The sequence below is a fragment of the Hylobates moloch genome, unplaced genomic scaffold, assembly GCF_009828535.3.
Source record: "Hylobates moloch isolate HMO894 unplaced genomic scaffold, HMol_V3 SCAFFOLD_8, whole genome shotgun sequence".
Classification (NCBI taxonomy): domain Eukaryota; kingdom Metazoa; phylum Chordata; class Mammalia; order Primates; family Hylobatidae; genus Hylobates; species Hylobates moloch.
In genome coordinates this window covers 17387323-17411820 of record NW_026652283.1, presented here as the reverse complement: position 1 = coordinate 17411820, position 24498 = coordinate 17387323, and the positions used below count along the sequence as shown (strand labels likewise).

The 24498-nt window shown below is 36.3% G+C and overlaps 1 protein-coding gene across 3 annotated transcripts in view; it reads left to right on the top strand.

Moving 5' to 3' along the window:
* The window catches only part of PLCZ1 (phospholipase C zeta 1), a 53201-nt gene extending 28959 nt beyond the window's left edge, over window positions 1–24242 (top strand). For 2 of the 3 annotated variants that reach the window (XM_058442744.1, XM_058442742.1), the window contains 8 exons: window positions 3362–3511; window positions 6932–7192; window positions 8741–8897; window positions 12461–12577; window positions 13651–13820; window positions 19209–19338; window positions 23141–23290; window positions 24098–24242. In XM_058442744.1, coding sequence (XP_058298727.1) covers window positions 3362–3511; window positions 6932–7192; window positions 8741–8897; window positions 12461–12577; window positions 13651–13820; window positions 19209–19338; window positions 23141–23290; window positions 24098–24183 — 1221 coding nt within the window. In that variant the 3' untranslated portion in view covers window positions 24184–24242. The remainder of the gene's footprint in view (window positions 1–3361; window positions 3512–6931; window positions 7193–8740; window positions 8898–12460; window positions 12578–13650; window positions 13821–19208; window positions 19339–23140; window positions 23291–24097) is intronic. The other variant, XM_058442743.1, reaches the window with a different exon arrangement.
* The last annotated feature ends 256 nt before the right edge of the window (window positions 24243–24498 follow it).

The window sequence follows — 24498 nt, the reverse complement described above, 5'->3', positions numbered from 1 at the left end:
AAAGTCAAAGGATAAGAAATGTTGGCAAGGGCGTGGCAAAAAGGGAACTCTGTACACTGATGATGGAAATGTAGTTTGGTACCACCAATGGGAATACAGCATGGAGGTTTCTAAAGAAATAAAAAATACAGCCACCATATGACCCAGTAATCCCTCCTCTGGGTACACACCCAAAGAGAATTAAATAACCATCTCATAAAGTTTTTGTGCTGCAATGTTCACTGTAGAATTGTTCACAATAGCCATGATATGGAAACAACCTAAGTGTCATTGACAGACAAATGGATAAAGAAAATGTATATATACAATGGAATATGATTCAGTCTTTAAAAAGAATGAGATCTTTCCATTTACCACAACATGAGTGAGGACATTATGTTAAGTGAAATAAGCCAGACACAGAAAGAAATAATGCCTGATCTCACTTACATGTGGAATTAAAAAAAAACTCAAATGTACAGAGATATAGAACAAAACAGTGGTTGACAGGAACGAGGTGTGGGGAGGGAGAAGAAAATGGAGAAAGGTAGGTCAGAGGCTACAAAGTAGCATATATGTAGGATGAAAAAGTCTAGACATCTAACGTATCATATGAGGATTATAGCTAATAAAATTGTACTGTGTATGGTATTCATGCTGAATGAATAGATTTTAGCTGCTCTTGCCATAGAAATTATAAAAAGGGTAACTGTGAAATGATGGATAGATGGATATGTTAATTTGATTCACTATAATAACCTTCTCACTATCTACGTGTGTCCCATAACATCATGTTGTATACCTTAAGTATACACAATAAACTGTATTTAAAAACACCCAAAAGAGCAAGAAGTGAGATTTTAAACAAGGCTTTGAGCAGTGGAGACTCAGTGAGACTTCCCAGTTAAACAAGGTGACTCAGTTTTGCAGCATAGATAAGATTAAAGTTTAGACTTCCTACTCAAGGTAGTCACTATTAATTTGGAAAAAGAGGACATGAAATTAAATAGACGATAATTATGACCAGGGAAGTCATAATTGGGTCTAGTTGCATGAGTTTACTAGAATAAATACATAAGAAATCTAAGTTTTGAGGGACTTATATTGCCCAAAATCCCCATAAGTATGACTCTTAGGTGAGCTTTAAAACAGCCTTTGGTAAGGAAATGGGCTGCAAACATTGCTTGGCTTTCAAGAGAACAAACTCCTCAACATCCACTTTCAATGTGGCCGAGGAAGATAAAAGAGGATCTTCCCAGAAGATGGAGCCAAGAAGAAAGAGAAATGATGTCAATGACATCAGGGCCTCATGGAAGAATCCACCTTTTAGGCCATCACTTTGCCCGGTCTCAGAATTACTTATTATATTTGGAAAAAAACTTTACCTATTCTTTTGGGATCAGAGTGAGTCAGTAGACTCACTCTAGTTGAGAAGGTCATTGTGTAGGTCAAATAAGGGCTGCCAAAAATATTAAGTTTTAATTCCTGGAACTTGTAAATGTTGTTTTATTTGGAAAAAGTGTCTTTGTAGATGTAATTAAGTTAAAGACCTCTAGATGGGGAGATTATTCTGGATTAGCTGAGTGGGCGCTAAACACTATCATAAGGGCTTTTATAAGAAGGAAGTAGAGAGAGATTTGATACACAAGAGGAGGAGGCAATGGGAAGACAGGGACAGAGATTAGAGAGATGTGGCCACAAGCCAAGGAATGTGGGCAGCCACCCAAACCTGGAAAAGGCAAGGAGGGTTCTTCTCCAGTGCCTTCCAAGGGAGTGCAGCCTTACCAACACCTTGATTTGAGACCAGTGAAACTGATTTCAAACTTCTGGTGACTAGACAGTGAAAGAATAAATGTTGTTGTTTTAAGCCACCAAGGTTTGTAGTAATTTTTGTCACAGCAGCCACAGAGCAATACACTCATACATTAAAAAGACATAGTAATAATCTACTCTGTTCTGAGTGCTGTGAAAATGCAATAAGACTTGTGATCCCCTGGCTTGTTTACAAATTGGTAAATTTATGCCCTGATAAGTAGATATGAAATCAAAACAAAGAAAAAAATCATAAATAAGATCCAATGATGTTTTGTTCCCTATTTTATGGCAAGTTTTGAAGTTACAACAATGAGAAAGGGCAGAAAATACCTTTGTAGAGCCACCTTCACTTAATAAAACTCCTTTGCTATTAGAAACTGGAAATATCTTTATCTTTGTTTCTAATTCTAAAACAATAAGTTTTGATTACAGAACTTAAAACTGAAAAAGCAGAATATTAACATTTCTCCCAACTCATCAGTGTTAATAATGTTTTTGTTTCACGTTTTAAAATCTCTAAACATTTGTATATTAACAATAAAAATATAGCATGCTACTTTTTGGTAACTTGCTTTTCTTCATAAGCCCATAGGTAACGTTCTATAGCAGTATAGATAGCTCTGTCTTCTTCTTTTTTTAATTTTTATTTTTGAGACAGTCTCGTTCCGTCACCCAGGCTGGAGTGCAATGGTGCAATCTCGGCTCACTGCAACCTCCGCCTCCTGGTTCAAGCAATTCTCCTGCCTCAGCCTCCCAGGTAACTGGGATTACAGGCAACTGCCACCACGCCCAGCTAATTTTCTTTTTTTGCATTTTTAGTAGAGACGGGGATTTGCCATGTTGGCCAGCCTCGTCTCGAACTCCTGACCCCAGGTGATCCACCCACCTTGGCCTCCCAAAGCGCTGGGATTACAGCTGTGAGCCACCATGCTCTTCCTGCCTTCTTCTTAATTGGTCTATATCATTCCTTTATATGGATATGGTATAATTTATTTATTATTATTATTGTTATTTTTAAGATGGAGTCTTGCTCTGTCACCCAGGCTGGAATGCAATGGTGCAACTCGGCTCATTGTAATCTCTGCCTCCTGTGTTCAAGTGATTCTCCTGCCTTAGCCACCTGAGTAGCTGGGATTACAGGCACATGCTACCACACCTGGCTAATTTTTGTAATTTTAGTAGAGATGGGGTTTCGCTATGTTGGACAAGCTGGCATCGAACTCCTGACCTCAGGTGATCCGCCCACCTCAGCCTCCCAAAGTGCTGGGATTACAGGTGTGAGTCACCGAGCCCAGCCATTATAATTTATTTAAATAAGTACTCACTGATGGATGCTTTAGTTGTTCCTATTCTTTTGGTGCAAATAGTAATACATTTTTCTTTTTATGCAGATTTAATGGTCTCTGTTTTGCGAAACTCAAAAGTACTTTCAGTTTAAAGAATATTTATTTTGCAAAGGTGCTAAACGTTAGAAGTAGGTTTTAAAATACATTAAGCACTTATATTAATTGCATTACAATTATCTAGAAGTTTTGATGAATAACCATAGTAATGGTTACTTTTTTAGACATCTGACTACCCAGTGGTGCTCTCTTTAGAAAATCACTGCTCCACTGCCCAACAAGAAGTAATGGCAGACAATTTGCAGGCTACTTTTGGAGAGTCCTTGCTTTCTGATATGCTTGATGATTTTCCTGATACTCTACCATCACCAGAGGTAACATTTTTTTCTGAGAAACTCAGGTTAAGAAAAAAGTCCATGAAAACATGTCACTGTTATATTGGCCTGTGAAACTGGGCTAGAGACCAATGAAAATGCTTAGTTTTGATTACGTATAGAGGTTTATCTTTGCAATGTTGCCTAGGGAATGTTCTCATGAACATTTAGGTGAATATATTTCGATAAAAATTAAATATATATATATATATATGTGTATATATATATATATATATATATATACAACCCACATTTTGATTGTGTCTCCTACCCCATGGGTCCACAATATCAAAGCAATTAGTATTAGGGACCAGAAATTTAGTATGTTTTACAGGCAAAAGTCCTAGGAAGTGGCAAAAGTTCTAGACTATAAATAGAGTCAGTACCCAATATCTCAACAGCTGGGTAGCAAGTTCCCCTTTAAAAAATCTACTCTTTTCAATTTCCGTCTCTATGACCCTTTCCATCTTAATTTGAGCATACTCAAGTATTTGCTTTGAAAAATCACATCCACGTCTACCATCAGGACTTCACTTCTCTCTCTGGCTGTCTCTTTATTACTCCGTTTCTATGGCCGGGTGCGGTGACTCATGCTTATAATCCCAGCACCTTGGGAGGCCGAGGCAGGCAGATCACCTGAGGTTAGGAGTTCGAAACCAGCCTTGAGCAACATGGTGAAATCCTGTCTCTACTAAAAATACAAAAATTAGCTGGGTGTTGTGGCATCCACCTGTAATCTCAGCTACTAGGAAGACTGAGGCAGGAGAATCACTTGAACTGGGGAGGCAGAGGTTACAGTGAGCCAAGATTGAGCTACTGTACTCCAGCCTGGGCAAAAAGAGCGAAACTCCTTCTTAATGAAAAAAAAGAAAGAAAGAAATTACTCCCTCTCACAGCCCAAATTTTCATCTTATTGTCTCCTTGCAACCTATTCAGTCCCTCTTTCTCTTCTAATTGCTTCACAGGAAAGTTCCCATCACATTCATCAAAGATTTTCTTACTGATAAATTCTAATGAACCTCTTTTAGTCCTCATCTGGTTGTCCTCTCATTAACATTCAATACTGTGGCCCTCCACTTCCTTTCCCTGAATTACTTTCTGTTGTAACACCACATTCTTTAGCCTTCCCTCACTCCTCTTTGACCACTCCTGCTTAGTTTTCTTTGCTGGGCCTTTCTCCCTATCCCAAATTTTATCAGAATATAAATAAACTTTCTTTTTGATGAATAGTATTGTCTAACAATAAATAGTTTGGTTTTGACATGTCTTCATTTTTGCTAGACATAACAATATTTTTATAATATTTGGGTATTTCCCTCTATATTTTCCTTATTTTTTTTTTTGCCAACTTAAAATAATCAAAAGGCTTGGGATTCAGTTAGAAGAATTTATTCAAGTGCAAAGTGTAAGGGTAGCTTTCTGGGACACACAAGACAGCAAAGAATAGTAGTCATTGCTCCTGGTGTGGGAAAAAGTGAAAATTGTTTTATACAGGCAAAAACAGAGGTACAGAACAGAATTACAGTATTTTCCATACAAGGGTTAACATACAGATTTAAGATTTGATTGACTACGGTTGATTACACTCTAAGGGGTTTGCTTAACATTCTATTGTAAAGAGGTAATCACAAGGTTCTCTATCTCTAAGGTCATTTAGTCTGGGTTTGAATAAAGAATGAGGAGTCTGGCCAATGTATAACATCTCAACACAAAGGTCAGAAAACAATGGTCATGCACCATCGAAGAAAAACAGCTGTATTACATGACTAAGTTTCCAGGGCTGAACTTTTCTCCTTGACATAATAAATTTGGAAGATCCTCAAATTTTACTTCTTTTAACATTTTATTTAAATCAGTGAAAAATTTTCAAGTGAAAGTGTTGTGACACTAGTGACAAGAAATATAGGGCTGATGACAGAACTGAGGCAGAAAAAAATGAACTGTGTGATAAATGGAAAGACCACGGTTCTTTTGAGGCATAAGAATGCCCACAGACTCAATGTGTTCAACTGTGGCAGAAAAGAAATAGTGAAGAATTTCGAAACATATCATCAAAGATTAAACCCGAATCATAGTCCAGTTCTGGAACTTATAATTTTTAGCTTTCTTGGAAGAGAATCCCGCTTCCTATTATATATGAATCTATTTTTCTAGCATTCTCGTACATAGCTTTCATTCAAATTTTAGCTCCATACTAAAGCAGGGAGGTGCTTTTCAATGAGTAAATGAAGAATTAAAGTTACCCTGTAATCCCAGCTACTTGGGAGTCTGAGGCAGGAGAATCTCTTGAACCCGGGATGTGGAGGTTGCAGTGAGCTGAGACCATGCACTGCACTCCATCCTGGGTGACAGAACGAGACTCTATCTAAAAAAAAAAAAACAAAAAAAATTACCTTATCCTACAATATTCAGTCCTTGTGTGTAACAGAATTGCCTAGAGACTTAAGGAGGCCCAATTCCAGCCCCACAATTCAAGATTCTGATTCCCTTATTTTGAAGCAGATCCTAGGAATTTGTCCCTTTTCCAAGCACTTCTGATAATATTCTTGATGCATGGGATTGCAGAGTGCATTTGGTAAACTCTGCAGTAGAGAGTATCATAAGGGTCATTGTGAAAGAGGGAAGACCCAAGATGATGGAATAATTTGAATGGATACCTGAGGATGACAAAAGGCAAAGGACAATCAAAGCTCCTTGGAGAAAAGAACTTTATAATCCAGGTTTCAGCATTGTATATAAGAGAGCTGGTACTTAAATGTACTTGTTAAATTAAAGAAATTATCCTAAGGGCAGGAATAACCAAGTGAAAGAATGGAACCAGAAGCCTTCAAATTTAGAACAAGTGACACTGATGGTAAATTTTGCTATGCTTCTAAGTTTGAAGGACAGAAAATATTAAGTTAATGATGTTTATGTGTAATACAGAAGAGATTTGAAGAGCCTTTATTACAAATCTTTAATGTAGTCTATGCTAGATGCCAGACACTTATGATAGACATTTTAATATACCTGATTTCAATTAATACTTTTTAATGTTGGATAAGAAAATGATGAGCTGAAGCGTTTACTACCAGAAGTTATAACATTTTAATTGCAATATCATGGTAAGTATTTATATATATACTTTTCACATATTTCAAATTTTTAGAATAGTACTAACTTGTGAAATATTAAAAAAATGGCATATGGTAAGTCTCAATAACAACAGGCTTATTTTTTGGTGAATTACAGTCAATAGCATTATATCACTGTATTCATTCCTCTACTGAGATGTGAATAGGGGTATGGGAAAAAAATGGAGTTCTTACATATCTTATTACTGTAGGCTAATTGGAAATATAGTGAAACACTTTTCAATGACTGTTACAACGCAAATTTACTTGTAAATGTGTAATTGTATGTCTCAAATTTTTTCCTTAGGCACTAAAATTCAAAATATTAGTTAAAAATAAGAAAATAGGAACCTTAAAGGAAACCCGTGAAAGAAAAGGTTCTGATAAGCGTGGTAAGGTGGAGGAATGGGAAGAAGTGGCAGATCTAGAGGAGGAGGAGGAGGAGGAGGAGGAGGAGGAGGATAAATTCAAAGAATCAGAAGTATTCGAATCTGTTTTAGAAGACAATCAAGACAAGGAAACAGGGGTGAAAAAGTTACCTGGAGTAATACTTTTCAAGAAAAAGAAGGTGAGGTGGTACTTTGTGAAAATCTTACAAGTGATTGGAAAGTTTTCTAATTTTATTCTTGGAGATTTTTTTAAAATTCTGGAGAAAAATCATTTTCCTTCTTATAAAAACTCTAGTCAATCATTTACAATTTACTTTGAAAACATCAATGGTGGAAGATGAATTTTTTAAATTGCCTCTTTTCTTAAGTTAGCTGCTTAAAAATTTTTTTTCTCTAGGCTGAGCACGGTGGCTCATGCTTGTAATCCCAGCACTTTGGGAGGCTGAGGTGGGCGGATCACATGAGGCCAGGAGTTTGAGATCAGCCTGGCCAACATGGTGAAACCCCGTCTCTACTAAAAATACAAAAATTAGCCGGGCATGGTGAGGCATGCCTGTAGTTCCAACTACTTGGGACGCTGAAGCAGGAGAATTGCTTGAACCTGGGACACGGAGGTTGCAGTGAGCCAAGATCGTGCCATTGCACTCCAGCCTGGGCAACAGAACGAGATCCTGTTTCAAAAAAAAAAAAAAAATTCTCTATAATTGATAAATATTATGCATTCTTATGAAGCAGGCTTTGTGCAAAGTGCAAAAGATGCAGAGATACACAACGTAATTTCCCTGGTCTCAAGTAAAGACAAAGACAAGATTCAATGTTTATAATACATAGCGTTATATGTATATGCGTTAGCATGATGACAGAAAGTATACTAGGTTGCATGTGACACAAAACCAATCCAGCTGGTTTAAATAAAATGATAATTAATTAATTGGCCTACATAGATGAAAAGTTCAGTGAAAGGGATTTTAATTTAAAAAATGACTTGATACAGTGTCTCACATAAAGTCAGCAGAACTTCAATTCTTTCTCCAGCTTTGCTCCCACTTTCTCTGTGTTGGTGCATGGCTATTGCAAGGATTCAGCTTTATATCATTTCAGCTTCAAATCCAGTGGAATGCCTATCTCTTGGCAGAGCAAGCAACTTTTTTTTTTTTTTTTTTTTTTGTATGTTGGCTCTGATCTGGTTATGTGCACATCCCTGAACCAATTACTGTTGCTAGGGGAGTACAAAGCTCTGTTTAGCTGGCCCAATCTGCCTGACTCATACTTAGATTGAGCATGAGCAAGAAATGTTTTCCCAAAACAAAACTTGGGCAATGGCTAAAAAGAAGTGTAAAAGAAATAGATGCCAGGTTGCGAAATGGCAAATGTTCACTATGTAATAGAAGTCATTTCAATATAAATGTATTCATGACAAAAATTCCTAAATGTATAAAATTCATGGGAATACACTGAGATCTTTAGGAAAAAATAAATAGTAATAATTGTGGTCCTCAATACTTATTACATTAATCATGATTTTTAAATTTAAGCTAGCGTATATTAACATTAAATATTTTTGTTCCCAAAAATAATCACATTGAGTTAATCAAATGGCATTTGAGGAGATAATCTTATGAAAAGATGAAAATCATTTATTTGAAAGTGTATTTTCTTTACTAGAAAAAGACTTTTTTTCCCAATGATTAGCATAAAAATGTAAAATTACTGCATTTTATTTTTAGACCAGGAAGCTAAAAATTGCTCTGGCCTTATCTGATCTTGTCATTTATACTAAAGCTGAGAAGTTCAAAAGCTTTCAACATTCAAGGTTATATCAGCAATTTAATGAAAATAATTCTATTGGGGAGACACAAGCCCGAAAACTTTCAAAATTGAGAGGTAAATTTTTATGACTCAAATAGATGGAAGTGTTTAAATGAGTTAGATTCACTGCTAGGGTGTTAAGATTGCTCAATGATATTTATAAAATGTATATTCTCATAAAATTTCAACACATTTAACATAATTTAGAATGGGATTACATAACTCAGGTCTCACTAAGTTTTATTTCACGGAATTTAGCCATTAATTAACTTTCCTAAGCCATGACATTTTGATTGAGAATGTCCAATGTGGCCACATTTATTGAGGGCTGGGGGGCTGTGGTGAGCAGTTTGTATAGGAGAGCAATGACAGGGCTGCAGAGGGAGGCAGAGCCAAATTAGAAGGCTTGAACTTTGTCCTGGAAGCGAAGGTGAGCAGGAGAAGATTGAACTCTCAGGAGTGGCATGATCCGCTGTATTTCTAAACGATACCTCTGATAGCAGCCAAAGGGCGAGATTGCAGGCAGGAAGGTGGTAATAAAGATTTATGGCAGTGAGAGCGGAGACAGGATGAACTTTGTGGATTTAATAGGCATTGAAGAGGGTAGGGTTAATCAGACTTGGAGGCTCTATGTCTGTGGTGAAGGAAGGGGAAGAAATGGCGCCCGGGCTGGACTACCAGATGGCTGTGCAGATTGTGCATGCCCCACTGCACACCTCTAGAGGTGCCATCTGTCTCTGCATCTTCTTTTCACTGCCTCTAATTCTAAAACTGAGGTGGTTATTCTGTTTGGCAGTGCCCAAAGTAAAACAGGGCCTGAGAAAGAGAATGGGAAGAAGACTCATTATGTGGGGAATGTCCCAAACTTAAAAGGGAATGAGCAACTAACTTAACAGCCAGGTGACTCTGTTAATTCTCAAAAAATGGCAGTTATTTTTTGTAGTAGGGGTATGGGGGAAGTAGGGACAATAATGGATACAAAACTATAGTTGGATAGAATGGATAAGACATAGTATTTGATAGTGCAACAGGTGACTACAGTCAACAATAGTTTATTGTACATTTAAAAATAACTAAAAGAGTATAATTGGATTGTTTGTTACACAAAGGATAAATGCTTGGGGTGATGGACACACCACTTACCCTGATGTGCTACTAGATATACACCACTTACCCTGATGTATATCTTTATCAAAATATCTCATGTACTCCATAAATATATTTATCTATGTACCCACAAAAATTAAAAGTTAAAAAAATGCAATCTACTGTCCTGTGTAGAAATACCACAGAAGGAAAATCAGCACCCGCAATTGACTTGAGAAAAGTTGCCGGCAGTTTGGGAGTGCAGATTCTGATAGGTTTAATGATTAACCTTATTGGGCTGGCCATAGATACCCAAAGATTTTGAAGTAGACTTTAGTTCATATTCTCTAACTATCTATTAGAGAGATTCTGGATTTTTTAAAGGCTCTTTTCCTTTTTTAACCTGTGTGTTGTAACCAAAAATCAATTCAGTAGGTCTGGACTACAGTTAAATAATAGAATAGGATAGATTAGTGTAGAGTAGAATGGAATGAGATGGAATGGAATGGAATGGAGTAGAATGGAATGGAATGGAGTAGAATAGAATAGAATAGAATAGAATAGAATAGAATAGAATAGAATAGAATAGAATAGAATAGAATAGAATAGAATTGCAAGCAGTAATAATAAATATGGTTTTATGAAGCAATTGTGCATGGTGCATGTGTGTTGGATTGTAAAATGTATTTCTTACTGTAAGGTATGGTTAAGAGAGTTTGAATGACATGCTTTACTGGTCTCTGTTCCTTCAAATTATTGGATTTTTGTTGTTCATGAGGACAGGACCTGTGGGCACAGAATAAATTAATTTTAATTATATTACTCCCATCATATTAAATACTTGCAAAAATTTTGGAAAGGAATTGGATAGAGCAGAGTCAAAATATAGCGTTACCATTTCTTTGAAGGGGTGTAGAGCATTTTTCTTGCACCAAACGTTAATAGTAAATAATCAATGATGTCTGCAAAGGTTTAACTTCAAGGATGCCAATTATTATTATAAACATAATAAAAATCATTAAAAATAATGTAGATGAATATTATTGAAATGAAATGATGTTCACATTATTTTAGTAAATAAAGAGCAGTTTGTGAAAGGGAACAAACATTATCATTCAACTAAAAATTACACACATACAAAAGAATGGGAAGATATACATGAAGGAGTTATCAGTGGTTATCAATTGAATGATGACATATGGTTTGATTTGTTCTCTGATGTCCTCCTACCTTACAGTAACCATGAACTGCATTTGTAATAACAAACATGTTTATTTTCTAAAGGTTAATCTCAGAAATAACGAAATCATATTATGTTATGAGACCTTAGTCATCATTCACATTTATTACTTTGTAAATGAGAAACATTAAGACTCAGAAGAGTATGTGCTTTGCCTAAGGACAGACATCTGTTAGGACTAGATAAGGGAGCATGATACTTGGACACCTATGCTGTATTTAGACACACATGGTTTCAAAATAAACTTTCTCTCAAGGAATGTGTAACTTTCGAAAATAAAAATTGATAAAATTAACTGTAATTTCTAATTTGACAATGCTTCCTCAATAATAGTATTTAGGGTGAGGGGAGAGGTGATTCTATTCTAGTTGGATTAGCAAATGAAGTGAGCCATAAGCAATAGCCATTCTCCCATGATGAGTCACTATATCAGCAGGAATGGTTGCAGAAACAGGATCTGTTTAATGAAAAAAGGCAATCCTTGGAGAAGCATGAAATGTGTGTTCAAAAATTTGAAGAAGGTGCCAAATGGTAAAGGGTTTAAGTTAATTTGAATCTCAAGTGACTTAAATATTATATAGACAAGAAGAAACACAAGGAATATGTACAAAAACTAAAATAGACGATATGTGTATGTTTGTTCCTGTTTGTGTGTATACTACAAATACGTAGAGACTATCCCAGTAAGAATGACATTTGAAATAATTAAAAGCATCAAGAGTTTTTCAATGGAGAGATGTAAACACAGATTGAATAAACTTTGGGGGAAGATGCTGGAGGGAAGGGATTGGAAGTCAAACTGGACAACTTTGGGGTGCCTTTCAACCCTGAGAACCTGTGAAATGTTCGGTAGGATTAATTTAGCTGGAATCATATAGCTTTGTGTGACTTCTATATGATTCTGCCCTACTGTGAAAATCAAAGTGGAAAAATAATAAGGGAAAATGCTGCTTTTGTTTTGAAAAATGAATGGATTATATTTTGGAGTTTTATGTATTCTTACAACAAAGTGAAATAATTTGGATGTAAAAAATATATAAATTATCTAATAAATTTTTTCCTTGAATGATCAGTGTACATAAATTTTATGATAAAATTGTCACTAACATCTAAATAATAGTGAATTATACTGTAAACATAAAGGCATGGATTTATTTTGATATTCATGAATTGCAAATTTTTGCCAAGACAATACATACCAAAATTGTTGAAACTATTATAGAATTATATGATATATATATATATATAGATATAGAAATAGTGGTTTAATGTATTTGAATTCTTTCACAATGTTTTAATAATTCTTTTTCAGTCCATGAGTTTATTTTTCACACCAGGAAGTTCATTACCAGAATATATCCCAAAGCAACAAGAGCAGACTCTTCTAATTTTAATCCCCAAGAATTTTGGAATATAGGTTGTCAAATGGGTATGTTATATAGGATATTGAGTTGTTTGCAGAAGTAACATAAAATGAATTCATTTTATGAATGTATGAAAAATTCATGAAAAGGGCTTTCTGTAAAAGATTTTTTGGCCCGGGGGCTTTGGGGTCAGGCACTAATGGTGGGTCATGTGTTTTAAGAGTTGAAGTCATTCCTATCTGGGTTGAAGCTGGGTAAATCCCGGTGATGGTTCCGGAAATGGTGGTTAAATTCATGAGGAGTTAATTTGAGACATACGTAGTGGAGGAAGGGAACAAGGAAACCCAAATGGACATTGAAGATCAAATTCCTTTGCTTGAGATATGCTCAAGGCCTCTTCAAATCAAGTGACCTCTATCATTTATACTTTACATGAGCTTCTACGTTCATAGTTTTGAAAAGTGAATAAGATTGCATAACTTGGTTATTTGCCCTCATCTGACTCTTATTCCAAATTGCACAGCTAGTACAGCACTGCACTAACCCGTCAGAAAGTACCAAGTGTTACCCTTCTTCTACTGGATTGTGGCAAGGCCTGTAGATGTGAGGAGGGGGGATATTGGTGCTGGGTGGAGGGTGGAGTGTGGTACTCTCTACAGTGGCTATTTACCAGCCTATATCGAGGTACTTCCATATTTTAACGACAATTATTGCTTTGCCTGTTTCTCACTTTCTCCTCAAGTGACAACAGCATCTCATGGACTTGAAAATTTATGACATAGTTGATGTCTTTACCTCTTGCATTTAATGCACTGATACTCTTTATTCTGATATTTCTTAAGTGTTACCTGACATGAACATTGTTATTCTATAATCTGTACTGCATACCATTTTGATTTCTTTACTCAAAGCTGCGTAGTAATTTACTTACAGATTAAACTTTGTGACTCATCAGTATACATTAATGTAGACATGGCAGGAGAAAGAGTTTTAAAAATCATGAATTATTAGGCTAATGATGCTTTCTCATAGAACATTTGGGGATATAGAATCCATGATTAGGTTTCAGTAAATGGTTTGTGTTCCTTTATTTGTATTCTCTATTACCTGACAATGTCAAAATACTTCTTTCTTACAGTGGCTTTAAATTTCCAGACCCCTGGTCTGCCTATGGATCTGCAAAATGGGAAATTTTTGGATAATGGTGGTTCTGGGTATATTTTGAAACCACATTTCTTAAGAGAGAGTAAATATTACTTTAACCCAAGTAACATAAAAGAGGGTATGCCAATTACACTTACAATACGGGTAAGATTAATAACTTTTCTTTTACATTTTTTGGTTATTATATAAACTAGATAGTGTACATTAGTATTTTGAATTCCACTGACTGGCTTTAATTTCTTTTAAATTTCTGTTGATCTTTTCAGGTACTAAATGTGGGTAGTATTTCAGCATCTTTCTATATCTGAAAAATGTCTTCCTGTTGTAATTTTACATGAATGATTACCTGCCTGTGAATAGACATATTGAGGCTAAAACCTTCTCCTCTCAAAGTTCTACTTATATGATTTCATTGTATTTAGGCATTTAATATTGTGAGATACGGGTCTCAGTTCAGCCCACTGATAACCTTGTGGGCATGTTACTTTTTCTTGCCTTTGATGAATTTTACCTGAAAATTTTAGGAGCCCTTGTCTTTTCCTCAGTCTCCACAATTAGGCTTTTGTAGGTCAGGATTTTTTTCCCCCGATATGTCTGTGAATATCATCTGATTACTTAAAAAGAAAAATTGTCCGTATGTCTTTCTCCAGTATCTGTCTTCTGTTCTGTTAATTTGTGTCAACTTTAACATATTCCCTATTCCTCTGCATGTTGGGAGAGCTTTTAACATTTTTTCTTTATGTTGATGATTCAAAGTCTGCATTTGATTTTGTTCTTTACTGATTTTAATGTAGAAATGATTTTTTTATCCTGCATTATTAGTCCTCCTGCCCCATTGCAGTTGACCTCATATTGCTTCCTTTTTATTTTTGTCTGTATCCCACCTAGCACCCTTCCTCCAGACTCTTGTCTTATTATTTTAGCTTTTATTTTATCACATCCTGTAAAACCTTATGGAGCATAAAGCAGTTGTCTAAGATTTGTTTCCATTAGTAAAGACTTTTCAAAATGTCTTTCTTTTTCCTCTGTAACCTAAGTGCTATGTTTATTTTCTTTTTAAAATGTCACCAAATCTTTTGGAAAAACCTCTAGTTGCTTTTTCTCTCCACTTACTTATGAGCAATTCTATTTTAGGCTATAACTGTACCTGTTGTTTGCAAATCAATAGAGTGGGTATGGTTTCATTGGTCCCTCTTTTTTTTTTTTTTTTGAGACGGAGTCTCGCTCTGTTGCCCAGGCTGGAGTGCAGTGGCATGATCTTGGCTCACTGCAAGCTCCGCCTCCCTGGTTCCCGCCATTCTCCTGCCTCAGCCTCCCAAGTAGCTGGGACTACAGGCGCCCACCACCGCACCTGGCTAATTTTTTTTTTTGTATTTTTAGTAGAGACGGGGTTTCACTGTGTTAGCCAGGATGGTCTCGATCTCCTGACCTCATGATCCGCCCACCTTGGCCTCCCAAAGTGCTGGGCTTACAGACGTGAGCCACTGCGCCCGGCCTGGTCCCTCTTTCTGTTTAACTAGTTACTCTAGAACTCTATAAACCATCTCAGATCCTACCTAGAATTTTGTAGTATTTATGTTTCTGTCCCTGGCCAGCATGTCATTACTTAGGGAAGCTCTGCCAGCTGCTGAGCATTCTGCTGCTCCCCATTACCTGGCTGTTAGAGTGCAGGAAACGCTGGGGCCTCCAGGATGTGCTTCTCCTGCGACTCTTCCTAGCTCAGCTCCTTTTTCCACCATTGTAATACCACAGGATTTGGGAAACTACACTCCACGTCTACTTCAGGCCCTAGCCACTTTATCTCAGCTGAGAATGGGAGGATTGAGAGCTGTTTTCCAGAAATTAATGTGGAAAGTATAGCAAAGATGAACAGGACTAGAAAGATCCTGACTGTTGCAGGAAACAGTGCCTGTGAAGTATGTAGCTGGCTTTTGTATTGTCTGTTAAGGAGTTCGTGACTCTGATGTAGAAGCATTTAGTGGATAGGCAGCAATTGCCTACAACACTGGATTGTTAATACTCCTTCAAGGCCTGGCAAAGAATTAACCACTGACTTCACTTTACAATGCAACTTTAAAGTTGGCATCCTTTTTGTAGTTGATCTGGTAAAAAGAAATGGCAAATCAGCCACTTTGAAGATCCCTTCCATTTCTACACACATTGTTTTTCTGTGCTCTGGGACTGGACTCTCCTTTTACCCCCTACCTTCCAAGTGATTGTCACTTTTATTCGTGGCTTCCTCTTTCTCTGCCTTCCCTTAAGATATTTATGTTAACTAAAGTCTTTCCTTAAACCTTGTCTCAAACTATTCTCCTTGGGTTCTGTTACATAAACATTCGTAGTTTCACCACCAACAATGCTCAAGTCTTTAATTGGACATCATTTTGGGAATCTAAAGGCATATTTTAGCTCACTGAGCATCCTTACCTTCTTAATCACCATTCTGTCAAACTTAAAATAGTAAAACTTGAACATCCCTTCCTAATCAAATCTACTTCTACTCTTATTTAAATGTCAACAAATGGCCCCATTCTTCCACTGTGCTCAGACTAGAAAATTGGGAACCATTCTAACCTTCCACATCTCCTTCACGTCCCACATCCAGACCAACTTTAAATTCTGCTGATTCTATTCCTAAATGTTTTCCTTCTCCATTCTCTTGATCTGACCTATTTTGCTGCTGTCCTGTGTCAAGAATTTACTACCTGTCATCAGGTCTATTTCTTTGGCTTCCTGATGGTTTCAGGTAGCCTGTCTCAGTCCTCCATATCTATTCTCCACAAGTTGACCAGAGAGATTTTGCTACAGTGCTAATGTTAGCATGCATACATAATATTTATTTGTGTCTCTTGACTACTATCTTAGTCAGGTCTTGCCCTACTTGCCTAGCCCTATCTCTCACCACTTCTAGCTTTTCACTCTATTCTACAACCATATGGAACTAGGATCCTTCTATAACCATGACTCACCTCCACGAATTGCATATGCTCTTCCTGTGACTAGAGCATTCTTTCAGCCTTACCTGCCTATTTCATTTTGACTCAGTTTTCAAGACTTAGGAATCGTGTCTTTTTGAAAGCGTTTTCCTAGGCTAGGTTAGCTGTGCTTCTTTTCATAGCTTTGCTGTTTTCCGTAACACCCTCTGCATGCATATATTATGGCATTTATCACAAGGTTTTATAATTGTTTATCTGCTTGTAACTTGTCTTCTCCATTTGTCTGAGGATTCCTTAAGGATAAGAGATGTGGGCCAGGCACAGTGGCTCACGTCTGTAATCCCATCACTTTGGGAGGCTGAGGTGGGCAGATCACCTGAGGTCAAGAGTTCAAGACCAGCCTGGCTAACATGGTGAAACCCTGTTTCTACTAAACATAAAAAAACTTAGCTGGGCGTGGTGGCATGCAACTGTAATCCCAGCTACTTGGGAGGCTGAGGCAGAGGAATCGCTTGAATCCAGGAGGCTGAGGTTGCAGTGAGCCGAGGTTGCGCCATTGCACTCCAGCTTGGGTAGCAAGAGCCAAAGTTCATCTCAAAGAAAAAAACAAACAAAAAACAGATGTGTTTTGTTCCATCCTTATTTGTGCCTGACACAAAGTATATGCCCAATATATCTAGGTTTATTGGACAAATACATTATTTTTCCTGTTAAGAATAGTAAAGAGAACATATGTGTTCTTTTATTGAGAAAGTGAAGGTGGAAGGCAGCTAGTGTGCACAAATGCTCACAAATGCCACGTTTGTATTCTGAGCAGTCTCTTGTTGAAGTGTAAGTGGCATGGAGAGTTAATGATTCTCCAGGAAACTGCTGCCATGGCCATGTGGGTCTTTCTCTGTTGCCTCTATCACTCTAGGGAGCTTTGTGATTACTTTATGACTTGCTCAGATAGTAGAGGGCATGATTTGGGAATCAGAGGGCCAAGTTTCACTATAAGCTTTCTTAAGTTCTTGATGAAGGCATTTGACATTGCTGCTTTACTCTTTGTCATCTGCAATCTGAGCATTTTGGTCTAGGCCGGTTATTTTCAAATTTATAAAAACTACAGGACTGCTTTCTAAATTCAAAATCTTATGGGTAAGGCCAATGGATAACAACAGAGTTGACCATTGAGGGCTTATTGTTTGACATCCCTTCCTCTTCACTGGCTCCTGTGCAAACACATTTGTTAATTTATTTACAAATTATTTGATCAATACTCCCCAAACCAGGGATGTCCCATCTTTTGGCTTCCCTGGGCCACGTTGGAAGAAGAGGAATTATCTTGAGCCACACATAAAATACACTAACACTAATGATAGCTGATGAGCTTTAAAAAATGCAAAAAAAATCTCATAATGTTTTAAGGAAGTTTACGAATTTGCGTTGGGCCTCATTCAAAGCCACCATGGGCCATATGTGGCCCGCAGGTTGGAGAAGCTTGCCCTAAATTCTCATTCAGTTTTCATATTCAATTCTGTTTTTCAAAACTAGATAATTTTTTTTTCTTTCTGGAGTGAGGTACACCAAGCTGAACCTACTCCATTTTGCAAAGGGTCTATTACCTGCAAAGTGATATTCAGCGAGTCTGTAGTGGTATTGGGACCAGTGTACTATATGTTTATGGCCATTGTTCTTTCTAATTACTTTGATGTCTAATTATGCTGATGCCCATTCCATACTGATTGCTAAAGAGTTGCACAGTCATACTGGCTTCTAGCTAATGCCATAATCTGTGGAATTAGGAAAAATTACACATTAGTGTTTTTTCTTTCCCTTTCTTTTCTCCTTCTCTCCCCCCTTCCTTCCCTCTTTTCCTTCCTTTATTTCTTTATAGTCAAACTTAATTATATATTTGTTTCTCCTTATGTAACCTTCAGAAATTAAAATTATGCCTCAATTTTTATAACTGCATTTTTAGGCTTATATCTTCTATCTCTTAGCCTAAGTTAGTACATTTCAAATATAGTTTTGTTGTGTGCTCATTTTGTTCCTTAAATTATAGTACATTTTTGCTTCAACAATTAGGTTGGCAAATCAAAGTTTAAATACAATTATTACTAATTACTTTGCTAAGATTTTTTTGATACCCAGTCCCTAATATACATATGAAATAACTGATTTTGTCAAACTCAGAAAATGCTATCATGGGAAGTTAAATGGTACATTTTTTAAAAAGTAATATTTATATTGCTTTTAATTTTTTCCAGCATATATATATGCATATGAATTCAAAAATAGTACATGTTATTAGAGTAACTCGACCTGAGTTCCCTAAAATGTGATAACAAATGATTTTAAAACAAAAATATCTTAATAAATCAAAAATTGTGGACATTGTGGATTTCACTATAATTTTGTACATATTCTTGGTGTTTACTGATAACTAAAGATAAAAGACTTAAATTTTAAAATTTGTATTATATTCCACTTTCAATCTTTGTGGGAACTGACTTAGAGTCCATCAACTTTTTATAATACGTAATTTAATTTTGAAATAAATGGTGATATAACTTAATATCTTGCTAAATTCTTATATTCGTATATATTTGTGCAGCTCATCAGTGGTATCCAGTTGCCTCTTACTCACTCATCATCTAACAAAGGTGATTCATTAGTAATTATAGAAGTTTTTGGTGTTCCAAATGATCAAATGAAGCAGCAGACTCGTGTAATTAAAAAAAATGGTGAGCTCCTAATATACCTTATTGAACTTCCATTAGACTTCTTGTTGGAAAGCTTACAAATTATATGTTGATAAAGTTTTTATACGTATTTATTATTCATAAGACAAGGGTTTTCCATTATGTCCAAAATTAACAAAATGTTATATGCAGCAAAAACATTTTTATAATGATTAGGTTGTTTAGCTGTATTTTCAGATTATGAATACAGAAATGTATCTGACCTGCAAAATTATTGCTTAAAAAAAATTTACCTCCTTTTTATGTTTTCCCTCATATCACTGAATTAAGAAGGCATTTTAACAGCCTCCAATCTACTTAGCTTCTAGCCTTTGTGTTAAATCAAAAATTTGTGATTTTTGACACAGCATATTATATATTTTTATAATGAATTATTTGCATTATTTTAGATTAAAAGTCTATGGCTTCTGAATCAGGCTAAGGATGCCATAGAAGCCTACTGATAGAATTTTTGGATAATTCAGTCATTTTTGCCATAAGGGAAGTGAAGAATTAAAGGAAATAACTTTGGTAAGATTTTCATCATTCTGGCATGCTATGACATCTTACACAGTATAGTATTGGCATTGCCATTTCTTCTCTGAGGTTGAAATGACTAAGGAAATTAGAAAAGGATGGGTTCCTGGGATTGACCCCTGGTCAGGGTCACCTTGAAGGAGACATTGGAACTGATTCTTGAGTCTGGAATCTTCTTCAGGGGATATTCTCAAAGCAAAGTGGACTTCATTCCAGAGTCTAGAAATATGCTCCAGGCCAAATGGCACTGAGAGAGGAGCAGGCAGTTTTCTTTTTCTTCTTGGATAATAATTTCTAACAATGTCCATAGTCTGCCTCCTTTGCACTCCCCTGAATACTTCCAGTGTGGCTTCTAGCACGAAAGTCATGGAAAAAGATTTGGGAAGATTTTATTGCCTTATCCTATGTTATCAATGGGAAGGGATATTGATGATGACTTCCTGCCTCATTTGACACCCTTTAGAGTTGAAGGCACATTGCTATGGCTGTGTCCAGAGATAGTAACTGCTGATGTCACGAAGCTTATAATAATCTATCTCTTGTTCCCTCCATCCTCTACTTGAATCTTCATCACAAAATGCTTAGAAAGTTAATTTATTTAATGCACCTCTTATAATACTATGATTCCAGAATTTGTATTACATCCTTGGATTTTATGGGAATATCCTTGCAGAAATTCAATTTCGTTCATCAAACATTACCGAGCCTCTGCTATGCTAAAATCCTTGTGCTAAGTAGTAAAAGACTTAAAATCTGTTTATTAAATGAATTCTTATATATGGACCAACTAACTCTTCTATAGATAGTTTATAGTTCAGTGTGAAAGATGAGCTATAAGTAAAATAATTATGATTTAGAGTAGTTAGTGCTTCAAGGAGAGTACAAAGATTTGTACTGGAAGGGGGCACTTTTGGAGATGGTTCTTGGAGAATGAGTAGAATTTTTTAGAGATTGGGGACAAGAACATTTAAGGCAGAAGCCATAATATAAGTCCTAAAATATGAAGAAAATAAAATTTAAATGTACCAGAGACAGAACACAAGTCCTAAAATGTGAAGAAAACACAATTTAAACATGCTAGAGAAAAGCCAGGAAACTCAAGATGGGTGGAATATAGGGTGCTTAAGAAAGATTAGTGAGAGATAAAATGAGAAAGTTATTTAGGGAGGGTCATGGAAAATCTCAGAAGCCGTGCTAAGGTATCAAGAACTTTCTTTTTTCTAGAAAATGGATAAAATTCAGACTTTTAAATAGGGCTATAACTTTAACAGAGTTGAGTGTTAGGTTTTTTTCTGCAGATTTGAGAAGAAGTATATGAGAGGGAAATGAGAAATACAAAGTAGAGTCAGGATAAAATTTCAGTGGTTAGAGGATATAAAAGTCATGGTATAAAGGAGGCTATGGCAGTAGGAAAGCAATGGGGGATGTAAGTGAGAAACACTGCACAGAAGTCAATGTCCAGATGGCTGGACAAGAAGAATTTTAAGATGATTTAGCTAGACATGAGAGTCTGGGAGGAATGATAACATTTGGATAAAATGTGGAAGTAATTCTTCAGTTTTGGTCATGTCTGGGAGAACTATTTTCATCACTATCAAATTTGGTATCCTGGTTTACTTTTTTTTATGTTGACAACTAAAAGTGAGGGCTTTCTCTTATAATTAATCCATATTATTGTGTGTGTGTGTGTGTGTGTGTGTGTGTGTCTGCGTGTGTGTGTGTGACGGAGAGAGATACAGGAGGAGGATGGAAGGGAGGCAGAGGCACATGTGTAATGAAGTAGGATTGGAGGAAGAAGAAATCAGTATAAACATTTCTGTAGATATTTTGCAGTATCTATAAAGAATTGACTCTAAACCTGCCTCTGTACCCCATGAAATTATTTCTCTTCTTAGGTCAAGGTAATATGGTCATTATTCCAGCATGAGCCAATTAGCTTACTATTTCTGTGGGCATAGACTGCACCCTGGATTGCTATGTGGTAAATGTGCTCTTGTGACCACAGATGCACCATAGAAAACATAGATATAGTATAATTAGAAATTCATCAATGCTTCTGGAAATGTAAGTCAAAGGACAAAAACTATTGACATAGCAAGTGTAGCATTGCCTTTATAAATGAAAAATAATACATATAATTCTTCTCCAAACCTTTGAGTCTTTATTAAGTAGAATTTATATTTAATCTGGATGTGAATTTCTTGATTCTGTTAAATTACGCTTTACTTTTTGGATGATTTGGGTCATACTGTGACACAATGTGGATTTCTTGCTTGGCAGAAATTGGTTGCTTGGGATGATTTGTTTTCCTAGAGATTGAAATTCATCAACTTTGGACTTTGAAAGGAGCACTTAGTCTAAAGAAGGATCAAGAACTGACTTTAGTTTGTTATCTAGCTTTCAGTCTAACAACTATGTATGGAACTCTTCCCATAATAAGACTGACTGTATTAGTCCATTTTCACATTGCCCTAAAGATACTACCTGAGATTGGATAACTTACAAAGGAAAGAAGTTTAATTGATTCACAGTTCCCCATGGCTGGGGAGGCCTCAGGAAACTTACAATCGTGGTGGAAGGTGAAGGGGACACAAATTTGGACCTTTTCATGTGGCAGCAGGAGATTGCTAGTAAGAGTGGGGAAAACTGCCTTATAAAACCATCAGATCTCTTGAGTACTCACTCACTATCATGAGAACAGCCCCCTATAATCCAGTCACTTTCCACCAGGTGTCTTCCTAAACACCTGGGGATTACAATTCAAGATGAGATTTGGGTAGGGGCACAAAGCTTAACCATATCAAGGACTTAGTATAGAAAAATGATGTTACTTAATTTTCTTCATTTGTCAATTTATTTGCCAAAGAATTGCCTAAGTACATCAGTCATATTGCATAACGATTAAAAGCTTTTGCTCTGAAGTCAGACTCCCCATTTTTGTAATTCCTGATCTGCCACTTAATGACCACATATATGAAACGTTAGGAAATTATGTAACATCTTTGTAGCTCAGTTTTCCCATCCCACCCTGATGGGGTGGTTATCAGGATTAATTGAGTTGACCCATTCTTAGAACATTGCCCAGCAATAGTAAACACTCAATATTGTCTGGTTATTATTCCTCTCACGCTGAGTATGTTAAAAATCTATGTACTCTAAACACAAGATATTATTATTGTTAAAGGGTTGAAAAGAAAAAGTTTGGAGAACAAGTGTAATCTATTTTTTCCTAGGTATGGTATCTATTTGTATCTTTTTTATATTTTAGCTTTTAGTCCAAGATGGAATGAAACATTCACATTTATTATTCATGTCCCAGAATTGGCATTGATACGTTTTGTTGTTGAAAGTCAAGGTTCAATAGCAGGAAATGAATTTCTTGGGCAATATACCTTGCCACTTCTCTGCATGAACAAAGGTAATGTCCCTAAAAGTTAGATGATTGTACCAGCATTTAAATATAACTTGTGTATATCAAAGACACATTTTGACACACCAAATAGCTCTATCATAAAGTAGGATGTAAAGGAAATTTTATGTATTGACACATATTTTTTCTCTGTGGAATTACAAAAATGTGTTCTCATGTGGAAGGTGGGGTGGGGGTGTGGGACTGACAGGAAGGCTAATTAGACAAACTTGGCATGTATAAGCCTTTCTTTACGTGCATCATAGTTCTTCTGTTTTAGTGAAGAGTAGTCATGACTACCATAAAGAAATGATGATGGGTGGCAACCAGAAGGGAGAAGCAGTGACTCATTCTTCCTGCCTGAGGAGAAGAGATTGGGAGCCTGAGACTATCCTTTCCTGACCCCTTTTCAGGGCTGACTGCCTTTATGTTGCAGAGTCACCTTTCCAGGGTGATTGACACTGTGCACCCAATTACCTTGTCTCAATATGCTTACTTTTTCTAACAGCATCTGAGATGTGCCTAGGAGACAGGGTCTTCCTGAAGCAGAAGGGTGGTGGCTAATTTTGGATCATGCAGCGCTTTGCGGAAGGAGAAGTATGAGCTGTGTGTTCAGTTTTGGGCAGTTAGGAAGTCAGAATAGAAAATGCAAATATTTAATTTTTGTGGAAGATTAATATACCAGATGGGAATATAACTCTATAGTCATGGTTTTTAATGTATACTTAGTAAAGAGCTCTTGTTTCTCAGCAAGGCTATTGGAGACACCACTGATTAATTGGTTATTGGTCTAATTAGATATAATTCCTTTTGCAGGTTATCGTCGTGTTCCTCTGTTTTCCAGAATGGGTGAGAGCCTTGAGCCTGCTTCACTGTTTGTTTATGTTTGGTACGTCAGATAACAGCTAATGATAAATGACACATCATTAGCTATGCATCGCAATAAAACAGCCAAAATGAATGTCTATATGTTTCCTTTTTTAAACATAAAGAAAAATAATTACTCATAAAACTAGAAATATTGAGCCCATTCACTTAAAAATATACAAAAATAAATCAGTGGAAGAAAAGAAAATAGAAACTTCAGAGGGTCCTAACCCAGCATGGCGTTCTTGTTAGCTGATTTCTCCTGCCCTTCTGCTGCTGAGTTGTTTTCAACTGGCTTGTATCATTTTTAATTACTAGAATTTATAAGCTTTTGAAATACATCTAATTAT